This window comes from Polypterus senegalus, chromosome 9, assembly GCF_016835505.1.
Source record: "Polypterus senegalus isolate Bchr_013 chromosome 9, ASM1683550v1, whole genome shotgun sequence".
NCBI lineage: Eukaryota > Metazoa > Chordata > Cladistia > Polypteriformes > Polypteridae > Polypterus > Polypterus senegalus.
The window spans coordinates 48,003,639-48,022,161 of NC_053162.1; the positions used below are offsets into that span (position 1 = coordinate 48,003,639).

General features: G+C 36.1%; 1 protein-coding gene across 1 annotated transcript in view; it reads right to left on the reverse strand.

Annotated features, from left to right (window-relative positions):
• The window catches only part of edc4 (enhancer of mRNA decapping 4), a 113,047-nt gene that overhangs the window by 58,033 nt on the left and 36,491 nt on the right, over window positions 1-18,523 (reverse strand). Inside the window, exons 10-12 of the mRNA XM_039763082.1 lie at window positions 12,599-12,694; window positions 7,881-7,977; window positions 2,402-2,582 (exon numbers count right to left, since the gene is read on the reverse strand). Of these exons, the coding sequence (XP_039619016.1) occupies window positions 2,402-2,582; window positions 7,881-7,977; window positions 12,599-12,694 (374 nt within the window). The remainder of the gene's footprint in view (window positions 1-2,401; window positions 2,583-7,880; window positions 7,978-12,598; window positions 12,695-18,523) is intronic.

The window sequence follows — 18,523 nt, forward strand, 5'->3', positions numbered from 1 at the left end:
ACCTTTGAAAAAATCTGTCTTCAGATATTTCTTGGCCCAGTTTTGACGTTTCAACTTATGTTTCTTGTTCAGTGGTGGTTGGGTTTCAGCCCTCCTTACCTTGGCCATGTCTTTGAGCACTGAACACCTTGTACTTCTGGGCACTCCAGGTAGGTTGCAGCTCTGGAATATGAAAGTACTGGAGGATAATGGGTTCCTGGTAGCTTCACGTTTGATTCTTCTCAAATCTTTGGCAGCTAATTTGCGTCTTTTGTTCTCAACCGTTTCTTGCGACCCTGTTGACTATTTGCAACAAAATGTTTGATGGTTCTGTGATCACACACCAATATCTTAGCAATTCCAAAAGTGCTGCATCCCTCTGAAAGACTTTTACAATTTTTGACTTTTCAGAGTCAGTTAAATCTCTTTTTGGCCCATTTTGCCTGAGGAAAACTAGCTGCCTAATAATTCTGCACACCTTGATATAGGGTGTTGATCTCCTTAGGCCACACCCTCCCTCATTACACAAATACACATCACCTGGCGTGCTTAAATCCAATAAGCATTCAAGTTAATACAGCTTGGAGTTGGAATATACGCATTAAAAATGATGATATGGTCAAAATACTCACTTGCCTAATAATTGTGCACACATATATATACACACACACATACATATACATATATATATATATATACATATATATATATATATATATATATATATATATATATATATATATATATATATATATACATATATACATATATATATATATATATATACACATATATATATATACATATATATATATATATATATATACATATATATACATACATATATATATACATATATATATATATATATATATATATATATATATATATATATATATACATATACATATATATATATATATATATATACACATATATATATATACATATATATATATATATATACATATATATATATATATATATATACACATATATATATATATATATATATATATATATATATATATATATATATATATATATACATATATATATATATATATATATATATATATATATATATACACATATATACATATATATATATATATATATATATATATATATATATATATATATACATATATATACATATATATATATATACATATATATATATATATATATATATATATATATATATATATATACATATATATATATATATATATATATATATATACATATATATATATATATATATATATACATATATATATATATATATATATATATATATATATATATATATATATATATATATATATATATATATATATATATATATATATATATATATATATATATATATATATATATATATATATATATATATATATATATATATATATATATATATGTGTATATATATATATATATATATATATATATATATGTATATATATGTATATATATATATATTATTATATATATACACACACACATATATATATATACATACACACACACACACACACATATATACATATACATATATATACATATACATATACATATACATATATATACACACAATACTGTAATATGTAATACATGCTCTGATTGGGTATCTTCTATGCCATCCGCCAATAGCGTCCCTTGTATGAAATCAACTGGGCAATCAAACTGAGGAAGCATGTAACCTAAATTAAAAGACCCAGTGTCCGCAGAAAGCGCTAACCAGCGAAAAATCCATGATATATATTTAGATGTGCTTACATTTAAAATCCGCGATAGAGTGAAGCTGAAAGTCGAAGCGCGATATAGCGAGGGATTACTGTATACATATACATATATATATATATACACATATACATATATATACACATATGTACATACATACATACATGTATGTATATATATGTATGTATGTATGTATGTATACACACACTCAAATGAAATATACATAGGTTGCTTTCATTTGAGTATATAGGTCTCTTTAACTTGGTCATTGCAAACAAATAAACAATCACACAAAGCTTATATCTAAAAAGAGAAAAAAAACTGTACACTTGAATCTACACATCACTGGGCATGAGGTAACGAAACATGTTCCTTAGTTGACCAATTAGATCTATTGTATAAGCTAGAAATTTTAAGTAGTCAAAATTATTGTTACACTCAAAAAACATTTTTTCCTAAAAGTTATTTTACTGGATGGACAACACATTCTATTCCGATTATTTTTGGTATATAACGGCAAAGTTTATTTTTGCAGATTTACATTTCAAGACCATAAGTAAGAGAACCTAGGTTTACAAATATGTTAAGCACTGCACAATCCATTTGATTTCATTTTGAAGTGAAATTATCTAAAACCTAAAGTATCTTATGTTCTTATAATGGATTGATTACCAACCACAAGTTCCGCTCTCACTCTCCTCTTCTGCTGACAGGACCTCTGTGTGTCGCTGACGACTGCGGCTTACATCCTGGATCCCAAAGCTTAGGACTGGATGAGTAAGTAAAAACTCAGAGATGGACACAAAGCTTGCTCTGCCCTTCTCCTGGTCTTGCAGAAGTTCCATGACATACAAAACCTGGGAACAGAGAAAAACGAGACACACACCCTAAAAGTACAATTTCCATTAACACAAGAGGTTGAATATGGATTTTAAAGAAGATGAAAAAAATAAAGACGGAAATAAAATATTTTTGACTTGAATAATAACTAAGCACTACTTAATTTAAAAAACTGTTTATGGAAATTAACTCTTTTAAAAGCACTTTGGTCATGCTTTTGATGTTCACTTTCAAGACTGGACCACATGGAAAGTGCTAGGGTAAAAAATGGCATGAAAGAAACTGTACATTGACAGCCCATATACATAAACAAAATTACAGATCTGCAAACTGCCTCAATATAAAAGGGGAAAACAAAAAAAAGAAAATGCACCACCTTTCAATTACTGCCGACACAAGCTAATGCAGTAAGAATCCTAGTAGGTTACTGTGAGTGCCTTTGAGACTATTTCTAACTTTATGTATCTTTACCACTAGCTACTAGGAAAGACTTGGCTAAGCCTAGTTTCCATCTTGTTCCCTTCACATTTTACTAAAGGTTCCCTGAAGTACCTTATTTCTCTGCATGGTTAGTTCATGCTCTTTATGACAAACCTACATTGGTCTTGTAATGATTCAGCAAGATAAAGGAGATGTTTTGGCCACTGACTAGTTACAACTTGTGTTGTCAAGCAAAAGTACTCAAAACAATTACCACAATAATAATTTATTTTTATAACTATACAATTATGTTTGCAATGCTTTGAATAATGCATTCGCGGTCATACTTGACTGGCCACTTTTCTTTGTACGAGTAAGTTTATCTTACTTTCTTGAATATATTGTTGACAGGATAAATATATTACATTTTCAGTAAGTCATCACTACTGCTATACAAAACACAATCAGTAGTTGTCACTGACACAACAAACAGAAGTTGTTATAACAACATGGCAACTGTTAATTACTTTCATGCATCTACTGTATGAAAAAAGAACAAGAGTACTGGCAGTGTCTGTTCAGTTCAGATTGTTAGCCGATTGTGTATTTCTGTGTATTTTTGGGTTTAAAATAGATTATCACTGTTCGAAAATACTGACACTACCCCAACTTGTATGTGTGCTTCCAAAGTATGTTGCAGCTATTAAAAAGAACAGATAGTGTGGCAGCAAATCCAGAAAGCTGCATGCTTTAACAAAAGAATCTATATTAATAAAAGGCAAAGCCCTCACTGACTGACTGACTCACCGAATGACTCACTGACTCATCATTAATTCTCCAACTTCTCATGTAGGTAGAAAGCTGAAATTTGGCGGACTTATTCCTTACAGCTTACTTACAAAAGTTAAGCAGGTTTCATTTCAAAATTCTACAGGTAACGGTCATAACGGTGGATAACGGTCAACAACATCCGCCATGTTGAAATTTCTTATTTATGCCCCATCTTCACGAAATTTGGTATGCAGCTTCCCTGCGCCAACTGAAACCGATGTACTTACTTATTTCGATGGTATGACGCCACTGTCAGCGGCCATATTGAATTTTCAAAAGTCACTAATTCTCCAACCTCCCGTGTAGGTAGAAGGCTGAAATCTGGGAGGCCCATTCCTTACATCTTACTTACAAAAGTTAAGCAGGTTTCATTTCGAAATTCTACGCATAACGGTCAACAACGTCCGCCATATTGAACTTTCTTATTCATGGCCCCATCATCATGAAATTTGGTAGGCGGCTTCCATGCGCTAACCGAAACCAATGTACATACTTATTTCGGTGGTATGATGCCACTTTCGGCCGCCATATTGAACTTTTAATGGAAACCGATGTACGTACTTATTTCATTGGTATGACACCACTGTCGGCCGCCATATTGAACTTTCCAACATCACTAATTCTCCAACTTCCCGTGTAGGTAGAAGGCTGAAATTTGGCAGGCTCATTCCTTACATCTTACTTACAAAAGTTTAGTAGGTTTCATTTGGAAATTCTAGGCGTAATGGTCATAACGGTCAACAACGTCCACCATGTTGAACTTATTTATGGCCCCATCTTCTCGAAATTTGGTAGGCGGCTTCCCTGCACTAACCGAAACCAATGTACGTACTTATTTCGGTGGTATGATGCCACTGTCAGCCGCCATATTGAACTTTTCAACAGTCTTTCTTACTTATGGGACCATCTTCAAGAAATTTGGTACACGGGTTCCCAACGGTAACTGAATCCTACTTTACGTACATATATACGTCCATAGCCTGCAGCTTGGTGACCGTGTGAGGTGGCGTTGGGTCCCCCCATCCCAACGCCTCCCATGTTGTTGGCTGCCTGCCTATAGAAGACCGTCCGTCGCTCCGGTCTCTACATTCCCTTCCTTGCTTCGCCACAAGATTCACGTCTCCCTACTGATAACTACAGCCTTTTTGTTTAATCCACAGCTTCTCCACTGTTTTATTGTTTGTTTATTACAATTATAGTTATTGTATAGGTATTTTAGACTTACTTTACATTTTTCAAGTACCCATTTCCTTTATCATTCCAACCCCCATTACCATGTCTATCGAGGTGATCACTATTGATCAAAGAACTGTCACTTACCGGGTGGTTTCCATGCCCGGAGATGGCACGTACCTTTTCCATTCTCTCATTGAAATAAGTAAGTACATCGGTTTCAGTTAGCGCAGGGAAGCCGCCTACCAAATTTCGTGAAGATGGGGCCATAAATAAGAAAGTTCAACATGGCGGACGCTGTCGACCGTTATGACCGTTACGTGTAGAATTTCGAAATGAAACCTGCTTAACTTTTGTAAGTAAGTTGTAAGGAATAAGCCTGCCAAATTTCAGCTTTCTACCTATATGGGAAGTTGGAGAATTATGGATGAGTCAGTGAGTCAATCAGTGAGGGCTTTGCCTTTTATTAGTATAGATTCCTACCAGAGATATTTCTGTTGACTAAATAAAAATTCCTTCTATTTAAAATTTAAATAGAACTTGAACAGATACGATAGTTCATAATATCCACGCAGACTTGCGCATAAGAGCGGGAGTCATCCGTTTTAACAAAGAGCATATTGCACTGATACGAAATAGCCTGCCCATTTATTTATTTAGGAATGGATAAATAAAGATTTTGTACAAATAATGATTTTCATTTTTCTTCCTTGATGGATTCTGGCGCCCTCAGCAACAGTTGCTCGCACCCCAAAGAGAGTGAGTGTGTGTGTCTCTGTGTGTGTGTGTATGTATGTATGTATGTATGTATGTATGTATGTATATATATATATATATATATATATATATATATATATATATATATATATATATATATATATATATATATATATATAGCTCAAAAGAATTAAAGGAATACCTTTTAATCAGAGTATAGCATAAAGTCAATGAAACTTATGGGATATTAATCTGGTCAGTTAAGTAGCAGAGGGGGTTGTTAATCAGTTTCAGCTGCTGTGGTGTTAATGAAATTAACAACAGATGCACTAGAGGGCAACAATGAGATGACCCCAAAACAGGAATGGTTTAACAGGTGGAGGCCACTGACATTTTTCCCTCCTCATCTTTTCTGACTGTTTCTTCACTAGTTTTGCATTTGGCTACAGTCAGTGTCACTACTGGTAGCATGAGGCGATACCTGGACCCTACAGAGGTTGCACAGGTAGTCCAACTTCTCCAGGATGGCACATCAATACGTGTCATTGCCAGAAGGTTTGCTGTGTCTCCCAGCACAGTCTCAAGGGCATGGAGGAGATTCTAGGAGACAAGCAGTTACTCTAGGAGAAATGGAGAGGGCCATAGAAGGTCCATAACCCATCAGCAGGACCAGTATCTGCTCCTTTGGGAAAGGAGGAACAGGATGAGCACTGCCAGAGCCCTACAAAATGACCTCCAGCAGGCCACTGGTGTGAATGTCTCTGACCAAACAACCAGAAAGACTTCATGAGGGTGACCCAAGGGCCCCATGTCCTCTAATGGGCCCTGAGCTCACTGCCCAGCAGCATGCAGCTCGATTGGCATTCGCCATAGAATACCAGAATTGGCAGATGCACCACTGGTGCCCTGTGCTTTTTACAGATGAGAGCAGGTTCACCCTGAGCACGTGACAGAAATGAAAGGGTCTGGAGAAGCCATGGAGAACATTATGCTGCCTGTATCATCATTCAGCATGAGCAGTTTGGTAGTGGGTTAATGATTGTCTGGGGAGGCATATCCATGGAGGGTCACACAGGCTTGACAAAGGCACCTTGGCTGCCATTAGGTATCAGGATGAAATCCTTGGACCCATTGTCAGACCCTATGCTGGTACAGTGGCTCCTGGTGCACGACAATTCCTGGCCTCATGTGGTGAGAGTATGCAGGCAGTTCCTGGAGGATGAAGGAATTGATACCATTGACTGGCCACCACACTTTCCTGACCTAAATCCAATAGAACACCTCTGGGACATTATGTTTTGGTCCATCCAATGCCACCAGGTTGCACCTCAGACTGTCCAGGAGCTCAGTGATGCCCTGGTCCAGATCTGGAAGGAGATTCCCCACAACACCATCTGTCATCTCATTAGAAGCATGCACCGATGTTGTCAGGCATGTATACAAGAACACAGGGGCCATACAAAGTGCTGAGTACAATTTTGAGTTGCTGCAATTAAATTTTGGCAAAATGGACTAGCCTGCCACAATTTTTTCACTCTGATTTTTGGGGCGTCTTTGAATTCAGGGCTCTGTAGGTTGATCATTTTCATTTCCATCAAACGATGTGGCATCCTTTCGTTCCTAACACATTACCCAGTCTATATCAGTATAGATATCCAGGAGGATTTCTTTTTCCCATTGAGATCTGATGTGTTTTCAAAGTGTTCCATTAATTTTTTTGAGCAGTTTATATATGTGTGTATATATATATGTGTGTATATATATTTATATGTATATGTATGAGTGTGTGTATATGTATATATGTTAATATCTATGTATATGTATATATATATGTTTATATATGTGTGTGTGTATGTATATATGTATTTGTGTGTGTGTGTGTATATATATATATATATATATATATATATATATATATATATATATATATATATATATATATATATATATATATATGTATGTGTGTATATGTAGATGTATATACGTTACGTTATTTTCAAAATGTTTCCTTTTCTTTTTCATTACTTCTTTAACACACTACTTCTCCGCTGCGAAGCGCGGGTATTTTGCTAGTTAAATTTATAAAAAAAAGACTGTCCTACTCCACCATAACCACAATAGAAAAAAAATGTTCTGACTGAAAATCTGTAAGAAAAATGCATTTTCATACTTACCTTCCTTTGTACATCGCTCAAAATTAAGTATTCAGCAGACAGATCTAAACTGACTTTAAGGCTGGGAAGAACAGAGCTGAATGGCTCTGGCGAAAAACTGAAAAACAAAAATGAAGGAAGATATCCAGCTCTAAATACTATAGTAAATATACACTTTCTTTCCAAACAAACTTTACTTTTATCATCACCAATATATGATTGACTAGGGAAAGCTCTCCCTAGATAATAAAAAAGCACAAATATCCAAGCTAACAAGCCAAATTCCAATATATGATTTTACAAAACCAATCCAATGTACAGTACTATTTTTTGACAATGGAGATAAATATAAAAAGGGGTGAAGGACTTCAAGGCAGTAATGGGGATTCTATTTTGACCATAGATATCAGACTACATAACCCCCTCCAATACCAAGACTGACTAAGATTTAAGTACACCTAAACCGCCGCATATACAGTATACAAAATGATTTTTTATCCTCTTTCACAAAAGGTATTTGGCTTACATGAAAAAATAACGTGTCACATAAAGAGGAAAACCTGTTGATGGTAAAATTTAACACATTTTAGGAAAATTTCACTTTTTTTCTTTTAACCTGTAAATACTATAATGTTTCATGCACAATATTATGAAAAATTAACTGGTTTCCACTTAATTTTGGAAACTTTAAGGGGGATATCCTAAGGCTAGGCATAAATTGAAGTTTATTGTAAATTAGCAACCCACTATTTAATACTGAAGAATCACATTAACAAACACAATATTTTTGCTCCATCTGATAGACAGTTGTATTATTCCAAAATTATAAATGACACCACAGAAAATCCAAAAATTCCATTATCAGTTGACGATTGTCTTTTGGACCCAGCTTAGTAGGCAGAACAGATGTTTAAACCATCAGCATCCTTTCTAAATGAAGTATACAAGATGTACAGTAGGATGCAAAAGACTTCAAGAACAATCTTAGCTGAACCTCAATGTAGTGAGCACAGTAATTAAACTCCTTTACTAAAATAAGCCTGACTGATCTTGATGAATAATTATTCAGTTAACACTATCCATGTTTGTTATTGATGTAGTCACTACAGGCTGTTTTAAAAATATCTGACTCAGTAACTAGAGTATTTGATATAGTAAAAACTGTTTTATCTTCAGTTAACCAGGGTCTTAACTAAAATAGACATTTCTGTATTGGAAAATTTCAAACCGCTCTCTAATATGTCTTTTTAGGTAAATTTCTACAAAAAGTTGTTTTTCAACAATGACATGACTACTTGACTAACAATTCTACTGCGGATAATTATCAATCAAGTTTCAGACCAAATCACAGTATAGAAACTACTTTGGTTAAAGTAGACACAAGGCTTAATATCAACACAAATAAATTATCAGTTCTTGTTGTATTAGATTTGAAAGCAACAACTAATACCATTGATCACAGCATTCTTATTGACTGCCTTAGGCAGGGGGTTTGCCTTACTGGTAGTGCCACGAGTTCTTTTCATTCTGATGTCACTGGAAGAAAATTCTTTGTCAGTTATGGCAACTACACATCAGTAACCAATGACATGATGTATGGTGTGCCACAGGAATCCATTTGGCGTCCCTATTTCTTAATCTACATGCTCCTTTTAGGTCTGATCATTTCTTAACATAACATTAATTACCATAGCTATGCAAAGGACACAGATTTATTATCGATAATGCCAAATGACCTTAAAACTTTAAATCATCGAATAGACGAGTAATATAAACAAGGAAAAATAAATTATAATTATTCAGAGTGAAAAACTGAGGACCTTGGAAATAAAATAGACCATCTGGGCTTTACAAATATGGCTGAAAGTAAAGAATTTAAGTTTCATTTTAGATTCAAAGATAAACTTCACATCACAAATTAAACATATTACTAAGATTATTTTTTCACTTACAGACTTTGTAGTGGAGGCGACACTGGCACACGCATGTTTCTGTCGCTCCTCCCTATTAACAACATTTTTCATTAAAATCATCATTTTTGCACTTCTGTCACTTTATTTTTATGTATAGGTCATTCATGAAATTGACTCAAATTGCATGGGTTTATTTTTTATGGACTATGCCTTGACTGGGTTTTCAGCCTTGGGGACAACTGAATCTTTATGTTTCACTGGACGAGACTTTCTTTTAATTGTCCACTTCTGCCTGATTTAAGAACATTTTTTTTTTCTTTGCACCATGGAGATCTAGGAGCTGTGGCTGTTCTGTCTCCTTGATTATAATGGATATGCCGGATTGCTGTGGATTCCTTCTATACATGCTTCAGCTGGTCATGACTGAGAAATGATCTGAAAAAAATCAAATACTCAGAGGATCTATACAGATTTTTTTCAAAACATGGCAGGATCTAATCAGTAATATTTTAAAATAAGCTCTGAAAGCACAGATGAAGCAATTACTTCTGTATCTCTTTGTCTTCTGCATGCATCTCTATTGGCTTATCAAACTTATTAATTTAGGTATGTCTACAAGCCTTAAATTTTACGCCGTTTGCCTTGCGCTCTCTCTCAGGGGTGGGGGTTGACTTGTTCTTAATTTTATTTTTTGTAAAAATTTATTGATTTGTATGGAATGATTGTAATAAAATAAATAAAATTTAAAAAAACTGACTGAGAAATGACTGATCTGATGTGTACATCCACCTGGGCTTGCGGCTCTGAGGCAATCACACCTGTAACACCAAGCATTACATGTATGTTGTTGTATGTTGGAACCTTTGAATTCTGGTAATTACCTTCATTTGCATCTTGTAATATCTCCTACTTTGCTTTTTGTGGATTTTTTGCCGCCCATCTACCCCCACCAGTCTCACCTTCTCTGCTAATGTCAGATAAGTATTGCTCTAAACAATGCTAAATTACTCTTGTGACAAAGTAATTTATATTAAACAGTTTGCTCAGAGCAAATGGCCAGACTGAAATGTCCTAAAAGGTACTGGCATTGGGTGGTGCCCAAAATATTTCCATCACGAGTCAAGTAATTGGCACTGCCAGGCTGCGAATGAAAAGTTCACCGGTATCATTTGTTCAGGAATATGCCGTCTTATTCAGTGACAGTATGCTAATTTTGCAATATGCCAAAATAACCTCTGGTTATGGATCTGTGCACAATAAACCCCTGAAAGCCAATATTGTAATAACTCAAGATCTCTTAATTGCAAAGCACTGGTGTTATCAGAATTCATTAGACACCAAACAATTGTACCTCTCACAGAGGCAACACCATCCGGATAGGTTTAGATCAAAGAGGCTTTTCTCTGTAGTTAATAAACCTCCTCTGCTGAAATCTATGAAAAACTGTGATGCTGGGAAGATGAGAGAGCTCCAAAAGAATTATCCTTTGAATGACACATTTGCGGACTGTAGAATGCCCAGTGGGGTCCGAGCAGTCTCCAGCATCCTGATTATAGTTTTGTTATTTAAGTGCATGTTTTGATTCTCTACTGGTTACATAACCAGTTACAAATGTTCTTTACTTTTCAGTTTCTTTTATAAAATCTATTATTGAAAAGCATTTTGAGCTATTTCATGAATGAAGATGTGCTGCATAAATAAAAGTTGTTGTTGTAACCAGCCAGTACACAAACATTTTTCTAACACATTTAAAGCCTGACTTCAGTTTCCTTTGGCTATTCTTTGAACAATTTTGACGTCTGAACAATTAATAAGGAAAATACAGTTAATAAATTTGTGTCATTTGTATAGGAGACAGAAAGAAAAATAAGTCAACTTGGACATGTTTTGTTTTTGCTTTGTCCTGAATTTCTGTGTACATACATATTTTCATCTTAAGTAGCCGTACAGTTAGGAACCAATTGCAGCAATTTGTTTACTCAAAGTAGCATGACTGGATTATTTGTCAAAAAACAGTCTATTACATCATCATCCCGTAAAACAGGTAAATTGAAAGGGCTTATGTGATGGTTTGCAAAGTGCTGCTTGTTTATTAGTTCCAATATTTTGTACAAATAAACAAAGAAAACTTGTAACTAACCACAAAAATGTGCTACAGTTCAGCAACCTGCTGTAACCCCAGTTAAAGACACTGCTGATTACCTAAACAGAACTGCTGTTTGATATGTCTAGTTACTTTTAACACATTCCAAAAGTAACTTAAAAAACAAATATCTTCATCAAAGGGCAGGCAAGTTGACTGGAATCAAGGCACAGAAGGTTTCAAAGATATTTATTAAAATATGAACAATTGTCAAGCCTGCATATGGACATTCAACCTTGTTTCCAAATGAAGTCTGGTTATAATCACTTTATTAACTTTCTTCAATATTCACTTGAGAAGATTCTTAAAATAAGGAATTAAGATTTTTGCTTTCATTTGCTACATGAAAACTTAAAGGTTAAAATTTAAGTAAAACACTGCCATTATATTAACATAAAAAAAAACTTCTGTACAGTTGAGGTTGAAGCACAGAGTTCTTTGGATGCAAGATCGCCATCAACACAGTGAAGCTGAAATTTTACATACCGAGTATTAAATCAACACTCATTTTACTTACACAAAAAGTATATACATCATTTGAAATAAAACTCACAGAAACTAGCAATGATTTATCAAATACTGTATTTACCCAAGTAAAACAACTAATTTATAAATATATCAGTAGTGTAATTCTAAAAAGCAGCAAAAGAAGGAAATAAATAAACTATAACTAAAACACCTACTTAATTGTCTGTAAGCAGGTCCAAGACACTGTACACCACATCTTCAGTTCCTGGTTCTGATCAGCACCAGTGACTAGAAACCTCCAAAATGGAATTCTATTGGAAGAAGGAGGGAAGAACGTAACAGTAAAATGTATTCAAAACAGTGATCCCCCGCCTATCGTGAAAGTTACATTCCAGACCCATCAGCGATAGGTGAAAATCCGCGATATAAAGTAAACTTTTTTTTTTTTTTAAGCCTAAAAAAAAAAAACCACACACTTTAAACACATGAAAACTTATTAAAACACACTTTGTAAACATATATGATATGTGGATCTCGTGCTAGGGATATGAGAAACATCTCTCTATTATAAAAAAAATTCTTGGCAGAGAGACGAGGCTTGATCTTCTCAGAAGACAATTTGACATCCCGCAAGAGACATTTTAATGGTCACGTAATACAAGGTAGTGTGACAGAAGGACAGCTGCTATACAGGCTTTTAAATGATTGACGCGCAGAGTGACAAGAATAGGCATCTTGACAGAAGCAGCACAAAGCCAGTAGCTGATCCAACCCCTTCTGCTTAGCGTGAGTTTAGCCACCCCCACAAGACGAGCGGGAGAGACGCGAACTGGCAGGAGTGTAGCGTGCCCCCGGGAAGGGGGGTGGAGCGGTTTGAGCTAAGCGATCGAGACCAAATCATCTCGGAGAGACACTTTGATGACACATAAAACTAGACATTACAACCTTAGGAAGCAAAACCCATGAGACGGTGACCTTTGCACGTCACGCCCTACTTACAAACAATTTTAAACAAGTTCACTGACATCTAACCTAATAGTTGTTGGAATGCTTTTGGCAGAGAAACTTCAGGTGCTCCCAGCTCTTAAAACAACAAGCAGAACATGCAGCCTGGCAGCAGCAGCAAGCCAGCGTGCATTCAGCCCTCACAGATTCCCCCAACTCTCCACTCCTCCTCCTTCAGAACGCTAGCGGCAGAGACACGAAGTGGCAAAATGACAGCTGCTGTACAGGCTTTTAAGTGATTGATGGAAAGCGCGACAAGCACAACACACAGCTGGCCAGCAGCAAGACACCAGCTGAACCGATCGCATCCCTTTAGCATGCGTTCAGACTCCCCTCCCCCCCACAACGCAAGCAGTGTTACAAGTCCCACAAAAAAAGGACAAATATTCTCTTTACAAAAAAGTAAAAATGAAAATAATGCATATGTAACAATTCCCATGAAAATAATCTCTTTAGAAAAAAATCTCTTTAAAATTGTTTATCTGGTAAACCAAACCCGGGGGTGGGCGAGCGAAGCGAGCAGGGGGAGAAGCTTCCTAGTAATAATAATACAGTGGTACCTTGGTATACGTCCTTAATCCGTTCCAGATCCTTGGACTTATACCAAACGAATTTTTCCCATAAGAAATAATGGGAAAATTATTAAATTTGTTCCCATGAAAAAAAAATCCTATTGTTATTGGCATATAATACATTGATGGGGTTGTATAAAATAAACACTGCTTAATACTAAAATACATAAATACAAAAGCAATTAGATGAAATAAATGAAAATGACTTGTCTGATAACAATGAGTTTAATTTTACTGCACAACAAAGGAGAGCGTTACAGCTCTTCCAAAGGAGCCTCTTCAGGCAAATGTGAAGCACTGCCGTTCTTCTTCTGGCAGTCTTCAATCCAAATCCCTAAAGCAGATTCCATCCAGACTACTGCCTTATTACATCCACTTACAACTCGTTTTGCACCCTGGTTAAAAGGACACTGCGGCCGTGGATCTTATATTCCTTTCCTACTTTTTAAATAAAAAGAATCGTAGCCTTCAACAAATCCAAAACGTTTACCTTTTCGGCAATCATTAACATCTTCCATTTGCACTTGGGCACGGCCCCTGAAGCAGTAGCAGATCGTTTTGAAGCCATAATGAAGGGCTTGACTATGCACAAAGATAAACACAAAAGAGCACAAAAGTTAACTCTTTACACAGTGAAACACGTTGATGCTGAATGAGCGAGACGAGACTTCCTGGTTAACACTGCATTCAGCACGCAGGAACTTAACTGCGTGCTCTGATTGGTTAGCTTCTCAGTCTTCCGCCAATAGCGTCCCTTGTATGAAATCAACTGGGCAAACCAACTGAGGAAGCATGTACAGGAAGTAAAAAGACACATTGTCCATAGAACCCGCGAAGCAGCAAAAAATCTGCGTCATATATTTAGTTATGCTTTCATATAAAATCCACGATAGAGTGAAGCTGCGAAAGTCGAAGCGCGATATAGTGAGGGATTACTGTACAGGTTAAAACTTTTTTTTTTTGAAGGCGCGCGCCCGGTATACCACACATGTTGTTCTAGCACACGAGTCGTACTCCAAACAAAGGTCGTATACCAAGCAAAATATTTTGCCTCTAAACAGAACGTATACCAAGTTGGACTTATTCCAAAGCAGACGTATACCGAGGTACCACTGTATTAATAAATCCGCAATGTAGTGGGGGCGCGATAGCTGAACTGTGATATAGCGGGGGGATCGCTGTACTCACAATTAAACATGAGTATATTATCCGGTCTAGAATAAAAAAAATGAATAATATCAGAAAAAAAAAAATCAGGAAATTACATTAGAGCATTGAGAAGAACAGGACATTCAACCCAATAAAGATTGCCAATCCTAAATGTATAATTTTTCCAAAATAACATCAAGTGAAGTTTTGAAAGACCCTAAAGTTCCACACACCATCACACTACCTAATAATTTACTTTAATTTTATTGTGTCTACGGTTCTGTGAATGAAGAAAAAAATATATATATGGTCAAAATCTATATTTAACAAATTGCATTTGTTCCCCCCATGTTTCTGTTGAAGAACTTAATTTAAATTAATTAATTAATGGGATCTACTTTTCTAATTAGTTTCATAAGAATTAAAGTGTATTTTTATAACAAAACTATATCACAGCCATGGTGTTGTAATAGATGCAGTTTACCATTGTCTTGCTGAAATAGGCAAGAGCTTCCCTGAAAAAGATGTCATCAGGATGGGACCATATGTTGCTCTAAAACCTATATATACACATTTCAGCATTTACAGTTCCATAGGTACAGATGCAGGGTTTTTTACTGAGCACTGATAACAAGCCGGATGGTCCCTCTCCTCTTTAATCCGAAGGAAGCTGCGTCCACAATTTTTCAAAAAGAATTTCAAATTTCGATTCACTTGACTACAGAAGAGTTTTCCACTTTGCCGTAATCCATCTTACCTGCATTTCTGGATCATGTTCACTCATGGGTTCTTCTCTGTATGATAGAACTTTAACCTGCATTTGTGGATGGCATGGCAAACTGTGTTCACAGGCAATGATCTCTGAAAGTTTCCTGAGCCCATGCAGTGATTTCCATGACAGATTCATACCTGGTTGTAATGCAGTGCTGCCTGAGGGCCTGCAGATCACGGGCCTCCAATATTGATTTTTATCCTTATCCCTTGTGCACAAATTCTCAGAATCTTTTGATGATATTATCTACTGTAGATAAGAAAATCTTTGCAACTTTATGTTGAGGAACATTATTCTGAAATTGCTCCACAATTTGTAGATGCAATTTTTTTTTCAGATTGGTGAACCTCTGCCCATCTTTACTTCTGAGAGAGACTGCCTCTTTAACATGCTCTTTTTATACCTAGTCATGTTAATGACCTGATGCCAATTAACCTAATTAGTCACAAAATGTTCCTTCAGCTTTTTCTTTTTAGTACCACTTACTTTTCCAGCCTTTTGTTATCCCGTCCCATCATTTTCTGAGACATGTTGCTGCCATCAAATTTAAAACAAGGTAATATTTTTCACACAGTGGTAAAATGTCTCAATTTCAACATATATATTTTGTATATTCTGTTGTGAATAAAATATGGGTTTATGAGATTTGCAAATAATTGCATTGTTTTTATTTACATTTTACCCAGCATCCCAACTTTTATGGAACTGTGGTAGTAGTAAGTACTATGCAAGTATAACCAGGTTGCAATATGTGGGCGATACTCATGCTGTTGTCCTCGGCTTCTAGAAAGCAGACAAAAAGAGATGGTGGTTTCATAAGCATGCAGAATGGAACTGGTCAGTATAAAATCAAGACAACTGGTCAGAATCAGCGGAGTTGCTTGACATGCTGGAAAGATTTGTGGAAGATACAACAGGTTAGGCACAACTTCCTGATTATGTCATTTTATAATCTACTCTTGAGTCCCAGCAACCTTGGCCAGTGGTAGGGCTCCAAAGTATATGTTCAATCTGCAATGCTTCAACTGCAAGACTCCAGCAAATCCTGTTGAGCTGCATGATTGTCTAACAGAGGTCTGCTTATTATTCCAAGAACTAAGAATAAAAGAAGAAGAGGGGTGGCCTTTTGCTGTTATGCACCAAAAATCTGGAATACTTCACCAACAGAGATACACCAAGCTAACATCATGAATCATAAAACCATAGATCATTTAAAAAAAAACCAACAACTGGCTTTTTTGTAGTTCTATTCCAAACAGACTACACCGGCATAGAATTATCACATTTTTCAAGGAATTACTCATCCTTACTCATCTGAAATTTTCTTTACTTTCTTTGTCTATGTTTCAGTGCTGGGTTTTTCTTAGCCACAACAACCTGAACAAGACACTGTGCAGCCATCTGTGAGGCTTAAATGAGGGCGGACTACAAATCATGTGTAAAGACTTAAAAACATTGGTTATATAGAATGACGAGTGGGAGCTGTGCAGTGTTTCAGCCTGGACTATCTTAATAGCAGTTTGCTTATTATTCCAAATGGTAAGCATAAAAATATGTGGTGAGGCAGCCTTTTGCTGTTATGCACCAAAAATATGCATCCTCTTTAATAAAACCCCTGTGTGCGTCCAGGTGTCCGTGTGTGTGTGTCTTCTGGTGAAGTGCACATGCGTGGGCCGCGGCACACATCACACCGTGCCCCGCCCATGCGCTCGGGACCGTGGACACAAACACATGGTAAGCTGGGCACACAGTGAATGGCCTAGTGGCTGCCGCGCATGATAAGCAAATAAAGCACACACACTGGGAGCTGGGCACACGGTAAATGGTATTGCCACGGCCACGCATGATAAGAAATAAAGGACACCATTGCTGGGGAGAGTGCTGATTGGGTAGTCGTGGCCACGCACATAAAATCCGTTGCTGGGGAGACGCCACACATTAAATGATCAGCTGCACGCCCCCACAGATTAAAATACTTACTGGAGAACTGCACAGTACTTGCTGGGGAGACGCCACAGGCATGATTATAAGAAGCACGCCACACATTACATTAGTTGCTGGGGACACTCTGCTGACTGCCAACTGTTGTGACAGAAAATTAGTCATATTACGGATAACAAAGCCAGTATTACTGTCAGAGAAAATTACAGGCATTTTACGGAAATATAAACCAGTATTACTGCGAAAGAAAATTAATGACACACAATACAGTGATGCATATTACAGCCACATACAAGCCAGTATTACTGTAGGAGAAAATATTACAGACGTATCTACTAACAACATGCCACCCAAAAAAAAAAGGACACAGACAATCAAATCCTATATAAGCAACATCTCCTGGAAGAACGGTCAGCTCAACAAGTAAACATCAACAAAAGAAAGGATGAAAGACAAAGAAAAATGCGAGCAAATAGATCGATTGAAGAAAAAGAAAAACGCTAAAAGAGAAAGACTCAGAAGAGCAAACCTTAGAAAAAGTTGGCATTTACTTGCCAGAACCAGTATTCAGCCACAGTCAGTTTATATGTTGCATTATCAAGGTTGTAGAGATTAATGAACAAGGCAAACTGTTGCCAAACTCAGACAGAATATTTACAAGAAATGTTGTCTATAATGAAATTGTATAGAAACATTTCATA